General features: G+C 41.1%; 2 protein-coding genes across 3 annotated transcripts in view; both read left to right on the plus strand.

Annotated features, from left to right (window-relative positions):
• The window catches only part of eprs1 (glutamyl-prolyl-tRNA synthetase 1), a 36,586-nt gene extending 31,207 nt beyond the window's left edge, over positions 1 to 5,379 (plus strand). Inside the window, exons 25-32 of the mRNA XM_007904524.2 lie at positions 870 to 971; positions 1,668 to 1,823; positions 2,054 to 2,251; positions 2,355 to 2,528; positions 3,096 to 3,256; positions 3,447 to 3,525; positions 4,134 to 4,198; positions 5,021 to 5,379. Coding sequence (XP_007902715.2) covers positions 870 to 971; positions 1,668 to 1,823; positions 2,054 to 2,251; positions 2,355 to 2,528; positions 3,096 to 3,256; positions 3,447 to 3,525; positions 4,134 to 4,198; positions 5,021 to 5,171 — 1,086 coding nt within the window. The 3' untranslated portion in view covers positions 5,172 to 5,379. The remainder of the gene's footprint in view (positions 1 to 869; positions 972 to 1,667; positions 1,824 to 2,053; positions 2,252 to 2,354; positions 2,529 to 3,095; positions 3,257 to 3,446; positions 3,526 to 4,133; positions 4,199 to 5,020) is intronic.
• Positions 5,380 to 12,882: 7,503 nt separating this feature from the next.
• On the plus strand, positions 12,883 to 19,568 carry LOC103185819 (zinc transporter 10). 2 transcript variants are annotated; one of them, XM_007904523.2, is made up of 5 exons: positions 12,883 to 13,476; positions 13,931 to 13,999; positions 15,835 to 16,074; positions 16,848 to 17,152; positions 19,313 to 19,568. In XM_007904523.2, the coding sequence occupies exons 1-5, from the start codon at positions 13,035 to 13,037 to the stop codon at positions 19,514 to 19,516; spliced, it is 1,260 nt and encodes a 419-aa protein (XP_007902714.1). In that variant the 5' UTR covers positions 12,883 to 13,034; the 3' UTR covers positions 19,517 to 19,568. The 2 variants fall into 2 exon arrangements, with proteins under 2 accessions (XP_007902714.1, XP_042189682.1); XM_042333748.1 differs by lacking the exon at positions 13,931 to 13,999.
• Positions 19,569 to 21,447: the final 1,879 nt, after the last annotated feature.

Here is a 21,447-nt window from a genome sequence, read left to right on the forward strand (position 1 = left end):
ATAGGCCATCAAGTGTTGCCTGATGTTTTATCCACATGAGTAATCTTATCTATTCCCACTCTCTTACTCATTCCCCATGCTTTTTAATATTCTTCTTTGCTTTAAATATCTATACAAATCCTTGAAAGGGTGGTCAAGGCCGATTTGATAACTACTTTTAAAAACGCGGTGGACGGGTATTTGAGGAGGACGGGTTTGCAGGGTTATGGGAAAAGGGCTGGGGAATGGGACTGACATTAATTGCTCTATTCAAAGAGCCGGCACAAACTCGATGGGCCGAATGGCCTCTTTTTGTGCTGTATGATTCTATGAATTCCCCTTTGAAGGAAATTATAGTGACTGATTATGAAAAATTTCCAACCATCATGTGTGCAAAGATTTTGTTTTCCAACGTCTCTTATTTAGTTTTGTGGTTTCCTTAATTTTGTGCCTTATCATCATAACTTTTCATTAGTTTTGATGTGGGAAAGCAGAGGACTGTGGTACAAAGGAGGCCCTGTGTGCTGTGTCATGGAATGGCAGGTGTTTGGGGAAAGAGTGGGTTGTAAATTCTCACCTGCAACTGCCCACATAGGTTGTTAATGTCTGTCCCGAGTAGATACTTTGCCACAGGGAGAGAAGATATGTGGGAGTGTCACCATGGGCTGCTTTTCTGCATCTACTGGCTGGTTTTAGAATAGCATTGGTGGAAAGCTCAGCGAGAAGCTGTTATTCCATTTGGTTAGTTGAGAAGGGTGGTGCAAGAAATATGAATGGAACAGAAGAAATACTTGTTCTCAAAGAAATATGGGGGGAAAAAAGAAATATACAGTGAATGTATAATATGAGAGTAGTTTAATGCAGTGACCAATTGGCTGTTTACTTTGCAGCGCTGGGAATTCAAGCACCCGCAACCATTTCTACGCACACGTGAATTCCTATGGCAGGAAGGGCATACAGCATTTGCTACCCGTGAGGAGGCTGCAGAGGAGGTAAAGGTTGCATCTGTCTGGGCTATTTTTCTGATTAGGAAAATTAGTCAATGTTTCTCACTTCTTGTGTTTGTCTCATCTATGATGCATCTCAAAACTGTTGACTAAACTAATTTAAAAAATGACATTGGATGTACTTAACATTACAGGGCATTAGAATGTGACGGTTTGGCACATTATAACTAATACAAGATCTTACAGGATATGGATACATTCTTTTAGGGGTTAGAGATCCTGTCAGTCATGAATTTCAATAATGAATCCTATTTAATCCTTCCTCATTGTTTAAGCAAGTTTATGATGGAATTCATATTCAGCCATGTGCATGTACACTTCATAAACTGACAGAAGAAATTAAAAAAGATTCTGTCCTTTTGTGTTATTAAAACCAAGATTGTACCAAACTATCAATAATCAAACTAGATCAAAATAGCAACTGCAGATCAATTCACTATAAATTGATTGGGTGCACCATGGAAAGTTAAGCCTTTGTTTCATTAAATATTACTGTGATTGATCAAACAAGTACAATGCTTTAATTACTAACCCATAAAAAGAGGTAAACTGAATTCTTCTGGAGTTGAATTGCGGATCTTCCTTGAATCTTTAGAAAACCTAACTACTGGATTCCCATGTTGGGATTCTGTATGCCCTCTGGTTTCTTCAAGGTGAATGACTATTTAATTGTGCACTCAGGTCTTGCAGATTCTGGACCTCTATGCACGAGTATATGAGGAACTGCTTGCAATCCCAGTAGTAAAAGGAAGAAAGACCGAGAAAGAGAAATTTGCAGGCGGTGATTACACAACTACAGTGGAGGCATTCGTATCAGCCAGTGGAAGAGCCATCCAGGTAAATACTAATCAGACAGGAAAGGGATAAATAACTCCTTATCCTGATATAAAAAATATTTTGTACTTACATAATGTGAATGTAATGGATCTAATCATTCTACTTACTTTAATTTGTTCTGTAACAAAACCGAATATATATTGTTACTTTAACTAACTGTGTGCGATAGCAAGTACAATATTTTCCTGCCTTATTTATACATAGGTTGACGTGATATATTTGCATTTCAGGGAGCCACTTCACACCATTTGGGACAGAACTTTTCTAAGATGTTTGAGATTGTCTTCGAAGATCCAAAGAAACCCGGGGAGAAACAATTTGCATACCAGAATTCATGGGGAATTACAACCCGAACTATTGGGGTTATGACCATGATCCATGGTGATGACCAGGGATTGGTGTTGCCCCCCCGAGTGGCTTGCGTGCAGGTATATAGGAATGGGAACCTGGGATTAACAATGCAGTGTTAAATCTTTGATCTTTCATAAACTAGATTCCAAGCAGTTTAGTGTTTAACTGCTTGTTCTACAGGTTATTGTGATACCTTGTGGAATTACAAACAGTCTCTCTGAAATGGACAAAGATTCCCTGATGAAAAAGTGTGGTGAATATCTCGATCGTCTGACTAATGTTGGAATCCGTGCTCGGACTGATGTGAGAGACAACTATTCTCCTGGCTGGAAGTTCAACCACTGGGAGTTGAAAGTGAGTGAATGAATGTTAAAATGAGATTATCCTCTCGATTAGTGCTACCCATGAATTTGCAAGGTGCCATGGAGCTTTTAACATGAAGCAAATGATTCTATAATGCATAGGGATAATCTAATCTAAATACCATGTAAATACCATACTGACATTTTTCTGAGCACTGTGCAGAGGTGACCATTGTAATACAGGGCTCCTGATGAGATATTCTTCCCAGATATATTGACTCCGACAATGAATACTTGTATTGGGATTTTCCCAAAGTCATCAAAGTAGTTGCATCTGCTGACAAAGGGAATTTTTACTCCTAAACTTGTAAATCTTGTCCTTCATTATTGCGTCACAGATATTATCTAGGATCCCCAAAGTCTGTGATTTTAAGAGGGTCAAAGGTGGCTTTACAGAGTGCTACTGGCAATTGGAAGAAATTAATCTACACGGATTGGTTGATGTATTCTTTAGTGTTTTAATGTTAATCACCTAGTTTTTTNGACCTGTTTATTTAAAATGTTCCTCAAGGAATGGCAGATGCAATTTCAAGGTTTTGATATTTTAAAACTTTTTCAGGGTGTACCTATCAGGGTAGAAATTGGACCACGGGATATGAAGAATCATCAGTTTGTGGCTGTCAGGAGAGATACTGGAGCTAAACTGTCAATCCCAGAGGGTGAAGCGGAGACAAAACTAAAGGAATTATTAGAGGAAATCTATGACAATCTTTATAACAGGTAGAATATGTCTGAAAAGTCCAATTCCAAGATGTCATTTGTTGGGTTGGTTGTGTGTGTGCATTCTTGTGTGAGCGCATGTATTTTTGAGCTAAATGCTAAGGGGCGAGGGAGGGAGGCTTTCCCTGTTCTTATGAAGTTATCACATTTGCCAACTGTTCATATATTTTTCTTTCACTTTTATAATTAGAGCTGCTCAGGATCTGAAGGAACACATGGTTGTGGCTGACACAATGGAACACTTTCAGGAAGAACTGGATTCAGGAAAGGTATGACCTTGATTAATTCTGTCTGCTGCAGAATTTATTCATATTCATGTGGGAAGCTGGAGAGCGCAGTGGGGGAAGCTCTGTGCTTTCATCTGTAGTATTTGGATTAAAATCAACTGAGACTAATGGGATCAAAGGTTACGTGTAATGCGTTTGAGCAGCTTCAATCTAATTCAGTGGTTGGGGTACTTACAATACAAAACTGCATGTCGACTCCAAATTAGCAGTCTCTCAGATGTGCCAAAATGCATTAGAATTTGGGCGGAGTAATGGAAATTATACTAGTCCAGTAAAGAGTGATTGGAGTGGGGTGGTTTGTCTAATTTGCTACTATTTTGCCCATAAAATACAGTCAATTCATTTTACAGTATATTCTGTGAAGGGCTTTAAGATGTCTCGAAGACATGATAAGGCGCTATATCAAATGCAATTATTATTATTATTCTAAGTTTTACTTGTGGAACAATATAAGGGAGGTATGAGGATGCTGTTTATTTAACACTGGTTACCAAAATAGCTGTGTTCCTCTCATAGCACTGAAAGCTCTCATCATGGTGATTGCTGTGGTTTGTAAAAAATTGAGTTGTTATACTTTTTGCCCATTTCAGATTGTGCAGATTCCTTTTTGTGGTGACATTGACTGTGAAGATTGGATCAAGAAAACAACAGCAAGGTAAGGGTGAACATCTAAACTTGTGCTTGTCATTTCTTTTGGTCAGTTCTAATTTGGTTAATTCTTATTGTTGTGAGCAGGCACATTTTAACTTTTAAACTCGTATCTATGGGGTTTTATATTTTGTCTCACTTGTTTTGTCATGAATAACAGAACTGATCAAATAGCCAGATTGTTGAATTCATGTCCCGCACATCTAGTGTTTTGTTTTTGAGTCTGATTGTTAAGTAACTGCTCTCACAGATTATTAGTGGAGTCATTCAGCTCAGTGGTTAGAGCACATACCTCGCAAGCGAGAGACCTGGGTTCGATTCCCAGCAGGGTGAAATGTTGGGCAAGTTTCCTTACTCCACACACCTGTTTACCTAGCAGGTAAGTAGGAACCCGGTTGTTAGTCGATTGGCACATCACTTTTCCGGGGTAATAATCCCTCAAGAAAAAAAAACAATAATTGGTCACTCAATCCACGAATGTGTGTGGGACACTGCTGTGCGCATTGGCTGCCGTGTTTCGCCCACAAATATACAGTCAATTCACTTTACAGTATATTCGGTGAAGCGCTTTATTATTTCTTCATGTCTAGAAGATGTAAAAAGCACTATCAAATCCAATTATGTATTATTATTATGCTTTGGGCATCAAGACTGTTCAATGCCGGTGTGGCTTTGCAATTTTTTTATAATGCCTCCTTGTATTAAGATATGGAATGTGATTACTTATCCCCAAAATTCTGTCTTTATTGGCGTTTCTTGTGAAATAAGACAAAATGGGTATATTTTCCTAGGTGTCTAGATGTATTTTATAGACTTGTTTCTTCTGCAGGGATCAGGATGTGGAGCCTGGTGCACCGTCCATGGGAGCCAAAAGTCTCTGCATCCCCTTCAACCCACTTTGTGACTTAAAGCCTGGAGCAACTTGCATCAGTGGCAAGGAGCCTGCCAAATACTACACACTCTTTGGCCGCAGTTACTAGTGAAATTACAAAATTGTCTTTAACTATAAGTGTTTTTATAGGACTAATCAATCACTGTTACTTTCACCCTTTTTGAGTATTTTTAACAGATAATGAGAAATAAACCATAGAAATATCTAAGGACAAAACCCTGGGTCAGAAATACATCTGTGAAGATCTGTTCTATGTACACAACTGAATAGAAATAAATCTGTAATTATGAATAAAATCCTGCCTTTGTGTCTGGGATGTGAAGGATCTGTTTTAAAAAGTGACACTGGATACTCAATTGGACATGTGATAAAGGGAGAAAAGAGAGAAATGGACTTTGGGAATGCTAAGCCTAATAAGAAGTGGTATTTGGTCAGGAATATTTACCCACCACTGAACAAAAATCCTGGCAGTTCCAACCCCCCAGAGACATTTCCTAAATAAACTAAAATCTAAGAAGGATTTTTGTGCTTAGGGTGTAGAGGGAAGAGAGGCTGGGGAGGTGGAACAAAAGAGAGGAAAACCTAAAGCATTCAGATACATCCCCCTGTGAAGGGTTCTATATAAATGCAAGTTGTTGTTGTACCTCTTCGACCATGCTCGTGGTCACCCCTTCTCTCTTGCTTCACATCCAACTCACTGTATAGCACCCGGAGACGTTATAACTACATAAATAAAAGTTGAAGGAATGGGAAGGTTGACGGGAGGAGATTAATGTCATTCCAGCATAAATAATCTGCTTCGTGAAAAATACAGCCATTCTGACATCACAGCGGGCCAGGCATCCCTACATACGCCTTCAACTCCAGATCACAACTGGTTTTAGTGAATTTAACAGTAGAGGATTTTGATGTACCCCTCAGCAGTGAGAAAAAATAATAGAACAGAGGAGTATTATATCTGAAATCACAGGTATAACAACTATTCGGTTCTAGCTTCCTGTTATTCCTGGTTATAAAAGCATCTGCATTTTACCTCAATAGCTAATAATAATAATCCTTGCATTTGATATAGCGCTTTTCACGTCGGGAGGACGTCCCAAAGTGCTTCACAGAACATACTGTAAAGTGAATTGACTGTATATTTGTGGGCGAACGTTTATCAACAAAAAAACAAGGGAAATGGGAAGGAAGAATCGGCCAGTAAAAGTTTAGGAAGCTTAGCCCAACCCCAGGCTCCTCTTGTCCATCACCATTTGTGGAGTAGCTCAGTGGTTAGAGCACTCGCTTTGCAAGTGAGAGACCTGAGTTCAATTCCAGGCAGGGCGAAACCTTGGGCAAGTTTCCTTACTCCACACGCCTAATAATAATCCCTCCAAAACAAAAACAATAATAAATTGGTCATTTTTCAATCTACGACTGTTTGTGCTGTGCGCAATTGGCTGCCGCATTCGCCCACAAATATACAGTCAATTCACTTTACAGTGTTCTGTGAAGCACTTTGGGACGTCCTCCCGACATGAAAAGCGCTATATCAATTGCAAGGATTATTATTATTATATTATTATTATCACCAACTGGCTACTCCGCCCACCCTCTCACGCCTTGCCCATCCTCACCTCCAATGCCAACTGTGAGGCGATGCTGGACTTCCTCAAATCCAAAGTTGAGGGGATCTGCTCAGCTGCCTCTGCCCTTCTGTCTACTACCCCCTCTCTATCTCCCCCTCTCATCCTGGCCCCTACCTGTCCCTCTCAACACCTTTGAATCTGATTCCCACTCCTCTCTCACCACCATATCCCACATGAAACCGCTCCCTCGACCCCATCCCTACCCCTCTCCTTACCTCCCAGCACCACCTCCTTGCCCCACTACTCGCATATATCATAAACCTCTCCCTGTCCACTGGTCCACAGGACCCAATCCTGATCTCAAGCTACTGCCCCATCCCCAATCTCCCTTTCCTCTCCAAGGTCCTGGAACGAGTTGTTGTTTCCCAACTTCGCTCGTTCCTCTCCCGCCACTCCCTTCACGAACCCCTCCAATCATGGTTCCTTGGCGCCCACAGCACAGAAACAGCCCTGGTCAAAGTGACAAATGACATTCTGTCCATCTGCGACTAGGGTTTTCTCTGCCTCCTCGTCCTCCTTGACTTCTGCTGCTTACGACACAGTTGACCACGCTATCCTCATCCACCGCTTCACCTCTCACCTCAACCTTCACGGTTCTGTCCTTTAATGGTTCAGATCGTACCTCTCGCACCGCCTGCACTTTATCTCCACAAATGTTTTTTTCCTCTAGCCCCCGCACCATCTCGTGGGTGTTCCTCAGGGCTCTGTCCTTGGTCGCCTCCTCTTCAATATCTATACACTCTCTCTTGTGACATCATCCGCAGACACGGGGTCAACTTCCACAAGTATGCGGATGACACCCAACTCTACCTCTCTGCCTCCACCCTTGAATCCAAGACCACTGCTGTCCTGACAGAATGTCTGTCGGACATCAAGTCCTGGATGAGAGCTAACTTTCTTCAGTTGAACGTCAACAAGACTGATACTCTCCTGAATGGCTCCCGTCAGCGTCTCCTCACCTCAGACACTGACAACATCACCGTCCATGGTTGCACACTCCATCTTACTAAGCCACTCCAGAAACTCGATAGCCCTGCTTTTGAGAAAGAAAACAGAGCAGAAGTGTTTTCAGAAAATATTTAAAAATAGCCTTCAAAATAACAAAGCTATTAAAGATCCACTAAAAACATCTTGAGTTCAAACTCTCTTCAAGCTGCCAGAACAAGAATCAAAGATTGAAAGTGAACCAAAACTTAGGGCAACTTAAGACAATCTCAATACTGTTTGAACACATCTTCAGTATACCTACCTTTACTCTGAAGGTTGCGAGCTCTACGGCTAAGAACATTGAGATCAAATTTAATAAGAATCCTCGCACTGATTGGAGCAAACATATTGAAGCATTTTGCAGGTAACTCCTGTCAAGTTGAAGTGGCTGCAGTTGTAGGCAAACATGGAAGCCAATTTGGTACAGCAAGGTTCCCCAAACAATCATGATGTAAGTGAAGTAGAATAAAACTACATTATCATTTTCAAATAATTTTATGAGATCTTTAAAGTTTATCTGAAGAGGCCGACGCGTATATGACGGCAGTGCCGATAAGGCATATCTCCTCCACTACTGCAGTAGACTGACAAGCTAAACTGAGCTCAAAGTACCGACATTTAACCTATTGGCATAAACAAGTGAGAAAGATCCATGGGAAAGCTTGAGATAGGGTGCACATCCTCAAGAAACCTCATCTCTACCTGTCGCTATTGGCAGTTCTGTTGCCTTCCAAAAGCTGCAAGTACACCTTGATGGAACATCATCGCTTTACTTGATGGGTTAAAAAAAAATCTTGCTCTGGATTCAGCACTTAAACTGGCCTGCTCCATGCCTGACTCCAATACATTCTCTCCAGTGCTGAAGAGATGTTATTGGGATGTCAGTCCACATAATTCAACATGATTAATTGAAGCAGCATAGTAAGAGTTGCCAAAAAAGATCTTATAGTACCTTGTCACATCAAAGCACTTCACGAGTAATTTCTGTCAAACAGACTTTTCTCCACAAATGACTTCTGTGACTTTTGTTTATTAACAAAGGTGGCAGCCAATTATGCTAGCAAGGTCCCACACACTATCATGATCAAATAATCTGGAAGTCCTGGAAGTGAATTGCTAATTATTCTGCAGGATTGATGGGAAAGAGAGCAGGAGAAACTTCCTTCTCTTTTCAAATAGTGCATTGAAGTTTTTAAACATTTATCTGAAGAAGAGGCAAATGGATTTTGTTTAACTTAAGACCATAAAATGTAGGAGCAGGAGTAGACCATTCGGCCCCTTGAGCCTGCCCCGCAATTTAATAAGATCATGGCTGATCTCCTAACCTAATTCCATTTACCTGCCCTATCCCCATATCCCTTAATCTTTCTATCATTTAGAAATCTATCAACCTCAGTCTTGAATATGTTCAAGGAATGAGCATCCATAGCCTTCTGAGGTAGAGAATTCCACAATCTCACTACCCTGTGAGTGAAGAAATGTTTCCTCAACTCAGTTCGAAAAGGCTGACCCTTAATCTTGAGTCTATGACCCCTAGTTTTAGATTCTCCAACTGGGGAAAAAAGTCTCACGGCCTCTACCCTGTCAAGACCTTTAAGAATCTTATAAGTTTCTATAAGATCACCTCTAATTCTTCTATATTCCAGAGAATATAGGCCTAGTTTACTCAACCTATCCTCATAGGTCAACCCCCTCATCCCAGGAACCAACTTAGTGAATCTACGCTGCACCCTCTCTAAGGTGAGTATATCCTTTCTTAAATAAGGAGACCAAAACTGCACACAATATTCTAGGTGCAGTCTCACCAAGGCCTTGTACAACTGCAGTACTCTTGTACTCTTTTGCAACGAACGCCAACATGACATTAGCTTTCCGAGTTGCTTGCTGTACCTGCATACTAACTTTCTGTGACTGGTGTACAAGGACACCCAAATCCCTCTGAACACTAACAGTACCTAAGTCTCTCCTCCGCTAGAAAACAATCCACTTTTCTATTTTTACTACTTAGGTGAATAACTTCACACTTCCCCACATTATACTCCACCTGCCACCTTCTTGCCCACTCACCTAGTCTGTCTATTTCCCTTTGCATTCTTTGTGTGTCAACCTCACAGCTTACTCTTCCACCTAGCTTCGTATCGTCCGCGAATTCAGATATGTTAAGTTCTGTTTCCTCATCTAAATCATTGATATATACTGTAAATAATTGAGGCCCAAGCACTGATCCTTGTGACACTCCACTAGTCACATCCTGGCAATCTGAGAAGGACCCTACTCTCTGTTTTCTTCCTGTTAGCCACTCTCCACTCTCCAACCCATGCTAATATATTACCTTTAATTCCATGGGCTCTCATCTTATGCAACAGCCTTTTATGTGACACCTTGTCGAATGGCTTCTGGAAATCCAAATACACCACATCTACTGGTACCACCTATCTAACCTGCTAGTTACATCCTCAAAAAACTTCATAAGATTTGTTAAACATGATTTCCCTTTCGTAAAGCCATGTTGACTCTACTTAATCATGTTATTATTTTAATTTTGTTAAACTAGAGTTAATTATAACGACTAATTGGACAAACATTTCAACAAGAACTACTCTCATTCGGTATTATGTAGGAGCACAGGAGTAGGCTATTTGACTCTCTGCCACACTCACGGCAGCTCTTCCGAATTGCATTTTTCCACCTTTTCTCTATGTCTCAACGTCTTTATTTCCCAAGTTCATACCTTCTCTCTCAAAATACATTAATTGATTCTGTTTCTATGGTCTGTATCTGGTATGCCTTATCACATCACTTTGTGTGACAACATGTATTCTGGATATATTTTAACTACTTAGCTCTTAATTTTAAAATTATGTCCCCTGAATTTTCTGCTAGTTCCTTATCTGTCTTGTAAATTCTCTTAATTATTTTAAAGACTTAAATCATATCACTTAATTATCATCTTGGTTGCTCAAATGTCAGTACATCCTTAAAAGTGTGGCGTCCAACACTGAGCACTATATTCCAGATGAGGTCTGAAAGTGAATGTTACAGCATGGAAACTGACCATTTGAACCAATATATCCGTGCCTGGGGGTTTATACTACACGTGAGCCTCTACCCCTCCTAATCCTCTCTCCTATACCCCCGGTCCCTTCTCCCTCATATATGCATCAAGTTTCCTCTCAAATGTGTCAATTGAAATCTTCAAGGTGCATTCCACACATCAGTTATTTGTTATAACTCATATCTCACTGAACTGTGAAAGAACCATGAAATCTCACTACCATTGGTAAAATGTTTTGTATTTGTTTAAACAAAAACTTTATATATTTTGTTTTTAACAGCCCTGCTATTTTAATTAGAGTGGAGTCCTGTAGCTCAGTGGTTAGAGCACTCGCTTTGCAAGTGAGAGACCTGGATTCGATTCCCTGCAGGGTGAAACCCTGGGCAAGTTTCCTTACTCCACACGCCTGATAATAATCCGTCCAAAAAATCAATAATAAATTGGCCATTTCAATCCATGACTGTTTGTGGGATATTGCTGTACGCAATTGGCTGCCGCATTTCGCCCACAAATTATTAGTTATTATGATTTTCTAAGTACCCCACGACAATGTACCTAATTAAGGACTCTAGAATTTTCCCTACCACTGATGTCAGACTAACTGGTCTATAGTTCCCCATTTTTTGTCTCCACCCTTCTTAAATATCGGCGTTATGTTTGCGATCTTCCAATCAATGAGAACCGTTCCAGAATCCAGGGAATTTTGGAAGATCAAAAACAAAGCATCCACTATTTCTGCAGCCACCTCTTTTAAAACCCTAGGATGCAGGCCTTCAGGTCCAGGGGATTTATCGATTTTTAAACCTATCATTTTCTCTAGTACTATTGCTTTACTGATGTTCATTTCTTTAAGCTCCTCATTAACATTAGCCTCCAAGTTCCCTTCTATTTTGGTAAGTTTTCAGTCTGCTCTAATGTGAAGACAGAAGCAAAATATTATTCAATGACCCTGCCATTTCTTTATTCCCCATTATAATTTCTCCTGTCTCTGCCTGCAATGGACCCACATTCACTTTTGATAGTCTCTCCCTCTTTATGTATTTGTAAAAACTCTTATGTTCTGAGTTAGTTTAACCTCATATTCCATTTTCTTCCTCTTAATCAGTTTCTTGGTTTACTTGATGTTACATCTACTTGTTACATCTCATCTGAAATGCCCCTCCAACAACTCATCAATTCCTCCATTACTGCACTGGGCTGTTGGGCTAGCTAATATCAAGCACTTCGGGATGCTACCCTGCGTGAGGGGTGCTATATAAATGCAAGTTGTTGTTGTCTCCATTTGGTACTAGCTACCAGATACCAACATCAGCTTGTTCAATTTCAATGGAGATACATGCTAAACCAGGGTTGTTGGTTGTCTATTAAATTATTGGTAATCCGTTACCTCATTCTGTGTTTTCAGCAACCAACAAGGTCAATTCCTAGGGTTATGCCGCCTAAATTTGAAATTCCTCTCACTTTAGGCTGGATGAAAATACGAGTCTGAAGGGAAAAAAGGTAAATAGGGTTTAATTTGCAGTATTTCTTAACAGGATTCCCCACTGTAGTAAATCTGGATCTGTACCTCACTATGATATACCTCTGCGTCCTTATCATTAGCACTTGGTGTGGGTACCCACGCTCTTCACTAACTCTCATCTGCTCAACTACTACGTGCTTAGCCACTGGAACTCCCTGCCTCAGACCTATGTCCTTGCCCCCCCCCCCCCCCCTTATCTTTAAATCCCTTTGAGACGTCTTGAAGATGTGATAAGGCGCTATATCAAATGCAAGGATTATTATTACCATTATCCCATGGAGGGAGGGGGGGAGGAGAGGGGGGGAGCATTGTGACCGGGGGTGTGGAGGGAGGGGGAGGGGGGGGAGGGGGAGGGGAGCATTGTGACCGGGGGGGGGGGGGGGGGGGGGGGGGGGGGGGGGGGGGTGTGGAGGAGGTGTGGGGGTGTGGAGAGGGAGGGGGAGGGGGAGGGGAGCATTGTGACCGGGGTGTGGAGGGAGGGGGAGGGGGGGGGTGTGGGAGAGAGAGCATTGTATGAGGTGAACCTCGGTACATCTTTACATCTATGACGTGTTACTATCCTCCCGCGCCCTCACACAGGGGGAGGGGGGGGAGGGGGGAGAGAGGGGGAGGGGAGGGGGGGCCGAGCGGAGGTGTAATGACGCCCCCAAACAACAACAACAACAACACAATAAAAGCCGGTGAGGAAGGAAGGCCGGAGCAGCGGGACCGGGCGGGGCGACAGAGCGCGCGCAGCGATGATCCAGACAGCGGCCAACCATGAGGAACACCACCTGCCGCCTGTCCTGCCTCCTCACCCTCACCGCCTCCTGCTTCGTGGCCGAGCTGGTGTCGGGGAACGTGGGTCAGTCCCTCACAGTCCTCTCCGACGCCTTCACGATGCTCTCCGACTCCATGGCCCTGTTGGTCGGGCTGATAGTAGCCAACGTGTCCAAACTGGAGAGGAGGAACATCTCCACGTATGGCTTCGCCAGGGCTGAGGTGGTGGGGGCGCTCGGCAACGCCGCCTTCCTCATAGCCTTGCACTTCACCATCCTGGTGGAGGCGATCTCCAGGATGTTCCGGCCGCTGAAGATGCAACATCCCAAACTCGTCCTGATTATGGGAATGTTGGGGCTGACCGTCAATGTCATAGGTTTGGTGGTGTTGCTGGACTGCTCCTGTCTCTGGTTCAAAACAACACTCAATAAGATCAGAGCAGGTGACTGGCTTTTAATTCTGTCTGTCTGTCTGTCTGTCCCCCCCCTGTGTGAATGTGTGTGTGAGAGAATTTTTTTTTTTGGTGGGGTGGGGGTGGGGGGTCCACTTGGTGTCCGACACATAGGGAGTCCCATTACCATGTAATTCTACCTACACGTGGAAACCCCACAGATAGATTGTTATGATAATAATCCTTGCAGTTGATAGAGCGCCTTATTATATCTTTGAGACGGTGGACGATTTGCGCACAGCAGTGGCCCACGTACAGCTTTGGGTGGGAGGGGGATGGGGAGGGAAAGTTTAGCCTGGATACCAGGAGAGATTTACTTCTCTCCCGCAAAATGTGACTTAGTGTTAAATGCAATAGGAGAGAGGTACGGCGGGTTGTTCTTTTAGTCGCCTGAGAGGTCTAATCGTCGATCGTTCACAAAACACACAATTTTCTGTTTTTTTAGATGTTGCGGGAGATGACTTTGTAGTATCCTCCATAAAGCGTCCAGCTGAAGGGAGATTAAACATTCGAGGTAATAAAGAAATGGAAAGAGAAAAGGCAGTGGTAAAGAGAAAAAGGCATGTTAGTGATGAGGAGTTGTTAATGAGTCAAGCATGGGCAGTAAATTAAGGCGTGATTTTATAATAATAATAATCTTTGCATTTGATATACCACCTTATCACGCCTTCGAGACATCTTAAAGTGCTTCACAGAATACACTGTAAAGTGAATTGACTGTATATTTTGTGGGGGAAACACGACAGCCAATTGCGCACAGCAGTCCCACAAACAGTCGTGATTGAGTGACCAAATTATTATTATTTATTTATTTTTACTTTTTGGAAGGAATTATCAATAATCCCTATCAATTATCCCATACTACTTTTACAAGGTATTAGGACAAGCAGGCACAGTTTGGAAACTATGAAGGGGGAATTTTAGGATAAAACCAATTTTTTTTACAAAAGGATGATTAATAAAACTAATTCCTGCATTTGATATAGTGACTTATCACGTTGATGTATCAAAACACTCCACACCATTTGACTATATCTGTCGGAAAATGTAGCACCTAATTTGTGCAGAGCATTGTCCCACGAGCAGCCTACTGTTTTATTACTCAGGTATTCAGGAATGACAAATATTATCTGGGGGATTGTTGGCCAGGACAACCAGGTGAAAGTATCTTTTTTTCGAATTGTGCCATGGGACCTTTAACGTCTCTGAACTGGCAAATGGGCCTCATCCGAAGGAAGAGACTTTCAACAATGCAGTTACTGCCCCTAATGCTGCACTTCAGTATCAGCCTAGACTGTGAGCTTAAACAACAACAAAATTACAATTGTAAAGCGTCTTTCACGTCGGGAGGATGACCCGCCCTGAACAGTCAGGGATCACGACCCACAACATAAGGCTGGAACCCACAACATGAGTCTGAAACCCTAGAGGCGAGACTGAGTCAGGCTGACACCTCTTCATTAATGCTGAGTGAATCTGTTATAACGGTCTGAATACAATCTATTTCATAATCAGTTAATATTTGCATACAGTAACATAATAAGCATAATAATAATCATTGCATTTGATATACTACCTTATCACGCCTTCGAGACATCTTAAAGTGCAGTGTCCCACAAACAGTCGTGAATTGAGTGACCAAATTATTATTTAAAAAAAAGTTTTTAGGCCAATCACTCAAAAATGAGCAATAAGTTGGTGCCAAGCACTTCCATTTGATACTCATTTAGCCTCTGCATGATCTGTATTTGAAGTGCTGTCTTTAGGATGAGATGTTAAACCCAAGTTCTGCCTGTCTGTTGAGGTGGGTGCCATGACACTACTTGAAAAGTGACTGGAGTTTCTCCTATTATCCTGGCTAACCATTTTTTCAGATAAAATGGTGATTCACCTCCTGGCTGTTTGTGGTTCATTGCTAGGTGCAAACTGACTAGTGTGTTCACCTGCAAAATAAACAGTGACTACACTTAAAACTAATTACTGTAAAGTGTTTCAGGATGTTTTAAAATTACAGGTGTAACCAAATTTAAGGATTATTTATTAATTTATTACTCTGATCAGAAAAGGGAGGCATGAACTCAGGAATGCACAACTCCCAGCACTGCAGAGCTATGGATTTATTATGCACACATATTTGTCATCATATCAACTCCCCACATCGAATTCCTGGGTCTCCAGAGCTGGTCAAGAATTTGACGTGTATCAGAGCCTAAACTGCTGATCCATTCAAGACCACAGTCAGATAAGGTTCTACAGGTGGGGGCAGTCTGGTTATAGGAGCAGACACCATTTATTATTGTATGCTGAAATTGTTTTTGTACCAAACAATGATGACATTTTATTTTTTAGGTATTCTTCTACATGTAACGGGAGATGCATTGGGTTCGATCGTGGTGCTAATATCTGGTATTATATTCTACATGTTTCCACTTGACTTCACTGAAGAATGTAACTGGAAGTGTTATGTTGATCCAAGCTTGACAATCCTCATGGTCATCATAGTTGTATCTTCTGCTATTGTACTGATAAAAGAAGTAGCTATAATTCTACTCCAGGCAGTTCCCAAGAACATTGATGTGGAGGATTTGGGTAAGTTAACAAGTTTGCTGAGTTCAAGTTGCATGTTAGTTTTTTGTGTGGATTGTAAAAAATCATGGATTTTTGCTGAGCCTTTATAATGGGAAATCTTGTCACGTCTTTATGAGAATGCTCATTGCAGACTTAGCAAAAAGTTTACTATTTTTAAGTGATGAGCAAATGTTAGATAACCATCTCTCCCATTATTATAATAACTACCATGATGTTCTTTTTTGTTCCTCACAAACTGGGTTGTAGTTCCACAGGCAGAGGTTTCCTCCAGTACTGCCTTACTGTATCATTATTCAGGTATTCACCTTGAATGTCAGCATTTATTTGATGTTTGGATGGAGCATCAGAGGATATACTGTAAAGGTAGTGACTGCATATTTGGTAATTTGCAGCCAGTTTGAGCAAAACTATATCCGATAAACAACTAAGAAGTAAATAAATTACCAATTTTATTTGGGGGACTATTGGCCAAGACACTTAATTAAGTATCTTGTGACTTTACTTTGAACTATCAATATGAACCATTATAGCTTTAAAGTAGAGTGTGGAGTGTGGGCATTTCAGACTCCCAGATTTTGGCCTACTCTCATTGTCAAGATACATACATCGAAAATAGTTACTTGAGCAAGGCTCCTATGGAGCACCTTAGCAGAAGGAAAAGGGAATAAAGTGTTCAGGAGAAAGAGTTTGCAAGGGAAAAAAAGTTTTGGCTTGAAGAATCAGCTATTTTTCAGTTTAAACAAATTCTGTATTTCTATTTTTTGTGTTTTAAGATGTAAAGCTGGGTAAAGTTCGAGGATTGAAAGGTTTTCATGAGCTCCATGTATGGGAATTAGCAGACGGCAAGAACATTGCTTCAATTCATATCAAATGTGTGAATTCTTCCACTTGTGAGTCAACAAAGTTAGAGATACGCAAGATTTTCCATAATTTAGACGTTCACTCTGTTACCATTCAGACAGAATTTATTGAGGAGAAGATTAGCACAACCTTGAAATGCAACTACCCCTGCATCTTACACGAATGTGAAGAAAAGATGTGTTGCAGCAGAACTGTAGGCTACGTTTGGAGACCAGACGTGAGTACTAAGCCGACAGGATCTTGTGTAATATGAAGACAGGTAACAGGGTGGAGGAAGCTGATATGCAGCATGTTTGTCTACTTCCATCTCACCATATGTCAGAAGCAAAGGTTATTGGTAAAGGAGGAAGAGACAAACAGACTGTTGTGTCTGCACAGCATGCCACTTGCCAACACACATTGTGTTTTAAAGCAAGCAAAATGTGCCAAGGTCAAATGTTCATTCGTTGAACTTCATCTTTCTTAAGGGAGAACATTTTGCCACAGGAAAGCAATGATCAATAACATTGGTCCATATTGATGTCCATGAGATGATCATAGCTAAAGATTAGCTTCTTTGTTACGGCTGTTCGGAAATGAGCCCGTAGAAGTAATTAGTCACTGAGAATCACTTTATGTGCAATCTTGACACGTCCCAATTTAATCCCAATTTAGGTGCTAATCTGCCTATAGATGACAATGGGATGAAGCTAACCTTTACTTATTGAATATTTTTAAATGAAGCAAACCATGAAGCCAAGTAACATTCTAATCCCAGGAGAATCTCATTGTAATATTATTCCTGAGTCCAATAGCTCAGAGGCCATGTTACAAATGAAACATAACATACCACAAGTGAGAATAATATAATCCTTGTATTTGATATAGCACTTTTCATGTCTTCGAGACGTCTCAAAGCACTTCACAGAATATACTGTAAAATGAATTGACTGAATATTTATGGGCGAAACTATATTTTGTGGGTGAATTTACTGTATATTTGTGATGTCAGCTGTCACCTGATGACCTGGTAGTCAGCCTTTTTGTACGATGGGGATCAGGCAAGTCAGTGTCAGAAGGCGGGTGTACTACACTTCCAGTTAAAGTGGGGCCACAGAATGGCAGCCCAATAAGTGAGACAGTGCTACACCTAGGGCCACTGTAACAGGTTTCCCCTATAACACTTTGAGAAGGATAAGCATGAAGGTACTCATGTCACTTTACAGTATGTTCTGTGAAGCGCCTTGAGACGTCTAAAAAACGTGATAAAGTGCTATATCAAATGCAAGGAATATTATTATTATTTAATTTTAGGAGGACAAGTTTGCAGGGTTATGGGGAGAGAACGGGGGAATGGGATTGATTTGGGTCGAAATGGGCCGAATGGCGTCGTTCTGTGCTGTATAATTCTATGATTCTATGAATTGTGTCAAATGTCATAGTTAAAGTTTGTTGTTTTCAAACTTGGTACATTTTGCTTGCTGGTTAAACTTTAGATTCCCTCCCACCCCCCAAATTGATATAATTGCCATTTATTGGCTAATTACAGCAAATTGGATGAGATCGGATCATGCTCATATACAAATTGCACCATGGCCTTGCCATACTGTGAGATCCTGAAACCCTATCACCTCCCTCCACACATCTAACAGCAGTCTGCTTCATATCCTCTGCCCGATCTGCATGTTCAAGCTGCATGTTGAGCTCTCAGTCTAAGTTATATATTTAGTGCAGTCCTGGGGGAGCTTTGCATTGTTTACAGTGCTACCCTTCAGATGAGGCATTAAATCGAGGTCTTGTTTGCTGTTTACACTGTTAAGAAAAGGGGCTTTCTTCCATAGTCCTGGCCAACAATCCACCAGATTAATTGATGTTTCACCTAATGGTTGTTTGTGGGACCTTACTTTGGGTAAATTGGCTGCTATATTAACCTATAAAAACATATTCACTATAATTGACAACATTTCCTTTTGAAGAACCATGAGATGTTTTGACATAGGCATTATATCAAATTCAAGGATTATTAATATTATTTTAATAGTCCTTAATGTTGACAACTCTGCCTATTGTTAGAATACCTGGATGAACCTCATGTTTAATGTGCTTAATTATATTTGTTCAGCATCTTTATTCAATTACTTTTGTTCAGTTATTTTTGCTTAGTACCTTTGTTCAATACCTTTGTTCAGAACCTATGTTCACTGTGTTTGTTCAGGCCCTTCTTTCAGTTATCTTGCTCAGTTACCTTTGCGCAGTTCCCTTTCTTCTGTAGCTTTGTTCAGTTACTTCTGTTCATTTACCTTTGTTACCACCTCTGAATTGTTGATCCACGACATTTTGTGTGATACTCATATAATAAATATTCATCCCATTCTCATTTTCTCACACTTTGTACCAGAGACGACCCTCATGCATTTCACGGATGTCTTTTGGATTGGAATCTGGTTCAGGAATTTTTTCTAGATCCTCAACAGTAAAATTAACATCAAATAGTGAAGAAATTAGCAATCAAAACTCAAGCACCTCACTTCCATTACCTGTGGTACACTACAAGTCCTCAACAGTTTCAGATGGACAAATAGACAGGCTCCAGGTTAGTTGAGCTGAAAATATAACAAACACCCCTTCCCTTAACTGCATCATCAGGACGTGGATGTAGGTGTCAGAGGCCTTTGATCTTGAATGCAGCGGAGGATGGAATAATTGCAGCTCTGGGATCTCACAGACAGTTTTGAAAAGCTTCATTAATGTTTCCAATGTGATAGGATATTTTACTCATTAATAAAATTGGGAAATTTGAGTTACCTGCTTGCATGATGTGGTGATTTTCTGAACGCTGGGTATTCAGCTCGTTAAACAGGTTAGTTTATTTGTCCCTAAATTGAGTGTTCTCAGTTTTTTTTAAATTTCAACTATTTGGCTCTGCCACCCGACATCCTGCCTAATTGGCCATTGTTCAGGCGTGAGCCTTGGCAATGAAATAAGTGCCAGCAAAACCTTTTAACTGTAATGGGCTCCACAGCAAGTCTGACCTCTTCAACCAGGTGCCATACACCCATTCTGCCAGTAGAGAGTGCTGAAGAGGTACTAGGAGCAGGAAGCCTATCTGATTTTACAGTCCCTGGGAAGGCCAAGGCAAATTGTACCTCACCTCGCTGAGACCTGCAAACTCAGCACCGACCAGGATTTGAACCAGCAAGCTTCTGGTATGTAAACTGCAGTTCTATCCACTACAACATTGGGGCTGCCCCCACACAGCTTAGTTGAAATAAGATGTGTCTGGTTTTACAGTCTATTCATCGTGTTGGTGATGTATAAGGTACGCTAATATACAAGTTTGATTACATTCAGATACTGGTTTGACAGAAATTGGGGGTGGTTTCTGGACATCAATACACAAAATACAGACAACAGGCATGTCATCCACACTGGTCTAAACCGGTAAGGTAGCTGCTCAGTGAAATTATGGAGTCCGGTAGTGTATTGGTTAGAGCACTTGCCTTGCAAGCGAGAGGATCTGGGTTTGATTCCTGGGCAGGGTGAAACCTTAACCAAGTATACTTACTCCATATGCCTCTGTTTACTTAGGATTAAGTAAGAACCCGGTTGTTAGTCGATTGGCAGATCGCTTCCTGGGGGTAATAATCCCTTAAAAAAAAAGTGGTCACTCAATCCACGACTGTTTGTGGGACGCTGCTGTGCACAATTGGCTGCTGCGTTTCTCCTACAAAATATACATTTGATCCACTTTAATATATTCTGTGAAGCGCTTTGAGATGTCTCAACGACATCATAAAGGATTATATCAAATGCAAGGATTATTATTATATAGGAGTTGCAATCCTGGGAATCCTGTACCTTTAACCCTCCTGGGCACCCACTCTGCAGAGGGACGCTCTCTGACGTACTGATTCCACGGTGCTGGTGTGGAGAATGACTGCAGACATCCTGGATGTGGGGAGATTTAGCATCTCAGAATTTGAAATTTGGAAAAATCCCCAAATCCCAGGATTCAGAAAGAGTATTGGGATTGCAACCCCTAATCTTCTCAGGCAATGGCACAATGTTTCCAACAAATTATAATCCAGTTCTATTGTGTTGGATTAAAAGTTAATTCTGAAGTATAGTGGAGCATTAAAATCTTCTGACCGGGAAAGCGGATAATTTTGTGCGGTGGAGAATTCAAATTCAATTGAATTTATTATATGCGTATTGTGGTGAGATCCTGTTTGTAATGAATAAAAGGATGTTTTCTACACAGACAGCAGTTTATGTCCTTTTCTTGAGGTATTATTCCAAGTGTTCCTGTTGCAGAAAGAGGAAAAAAATGTGGTTTGAACATTTTTATAAACGCGGAACTCACTCTTAAGAGTCTCAATCAGTAACTCAATCTGTCATTTTAAAGAGTATCAAATGTTGACCTGGTTACATTAGTTATCCAGAGGGAAGTATTGTTGCTATGGTGACCATTATGTGTTTTCCAAATGTTAAGAGTCTTATGAACTTGGCTGCTTGGATTGGGCTGGGTTTCAA

Source organism: Callorhinchus milii, unplaced genomic scaffold, assembly GCF_018977255.1.
Source record: "Callorhinchus milii isolate IMCB2004 unplaced genomic scaffold, IMCB_Cmil_1.0 Scaffold3, whole genome shotgun sequence".
Lineage (NCBI taxonomy): Eukaryota > Metazoa > Chordata > Chondrichthyes > Chimaeriformes > Callorhinchidae > Callorhinchus > Callorhinchus milii.

Excerpts from the sequence above, each read along its gene's own strand:
- LOC103185819 (XM_007904523.2), top strand. The coding sequence starts at position 13,035 with ATGAGGAACACCACCTGCCGCCTGTCCTGCCTCCTCACCCTCACCGCC. Across the intron at positions 13,477-13,930 it reads ACTCAATAAGATCAGAGCAG|ATGTTGCGGGAGATGACTTT; the intron begins GTGACTGGCTTT and ends CTGTTTTTTTAG. Across the intron at positions 14,000-15,834 it reads AGGGAGATTAAACATTCGAG|GTATTCTTCTACATGTAACG; the intron begins GTAATAAAGAAA and ends TTTATTTTTTAG.